Genomic DNA, 488 nt, shown 5'->3' with positions numbered 1-488 from the left:
CGATGCCTGCAACGCTAAAACCATCTGCGCTGCGCCCTTCGAATGCCGCAACGACGTTGCGTGGCACCGACGACGAACCCCGACGAAGGCAACCTGGGCGATGATTCAGTGCTGAGAACCCGTCACAAAGTCCCCTCGGCTGAGAAGCTGGCAAATGTGCTCTCCTTGGCCCGATGGCGATGAGTGCGCCGACGACAAGCCTTGCCGGAGCCCCTTGACCTGCCAGTCTGGAACATGCGCTGTCGACCCTGGCCCCAACAATGGCGGCGGCGGCGGCGGAGCTGGCGATCAGTGCAGCGAAGCCAACCCCTGCCCAACCCCTCTCGAGTGCCGCAACGACGTCTGTGTCCTCCCTGGCGCGCCTGAGCTTGGCGACCTTGGCGATACCTGCAGTGGCGAGACCCCGTGCCGCAGCCCCTTGGACTGTGTGGGAGGCATCTGTGCCAACCTTGGCGGCGCTGGCGATCAGTGAGATGACAACGCCCTAT

General features: G+C 64.3%; 1 protein-coding gene across 1 annotated transcript; it reads left to right on the top strand.

Annotated features, from left to right (window-relative positions):
- Positions 1-154: 154 nt before the first annotated feature.
- Positions 155-472, top strand: VDBG_01196 (predicted protein; the record flags this gene model as incomplete). Its single annotated transcript, XM_003009467.1, has 1 exon — positions 155-472. The coding sequence occupies one exon, from the start codon at positions 155-157 to the stop codon at positions 470-472; it is 318 nt and encodes a 105-aa protein (XP_003009513.1).
- Positions 473-488: the final 16 nt, after the last annotated feature.

Source organism: Verticillium alfalfae, genomic scaffold (genome assembly GCF_000150825.1).
Source record: "Verticillium alfalfae VaMs.102 supercont1.1 genomic scaffold, whole genome shotgun sequence".
Taxonomy (NCBI): Eukaryota; Fungi; Ascomycota; class Sordariomycetes; order Glomerellales; family Plectosphaerellaceae; genus Verticillium; species Verticillium alfalfae.
The sequence above is the reverse complement of the archived record's forward strand: the minus strand, read 5'-3'. Positions and strand labels throughout refer to the sequence as shown.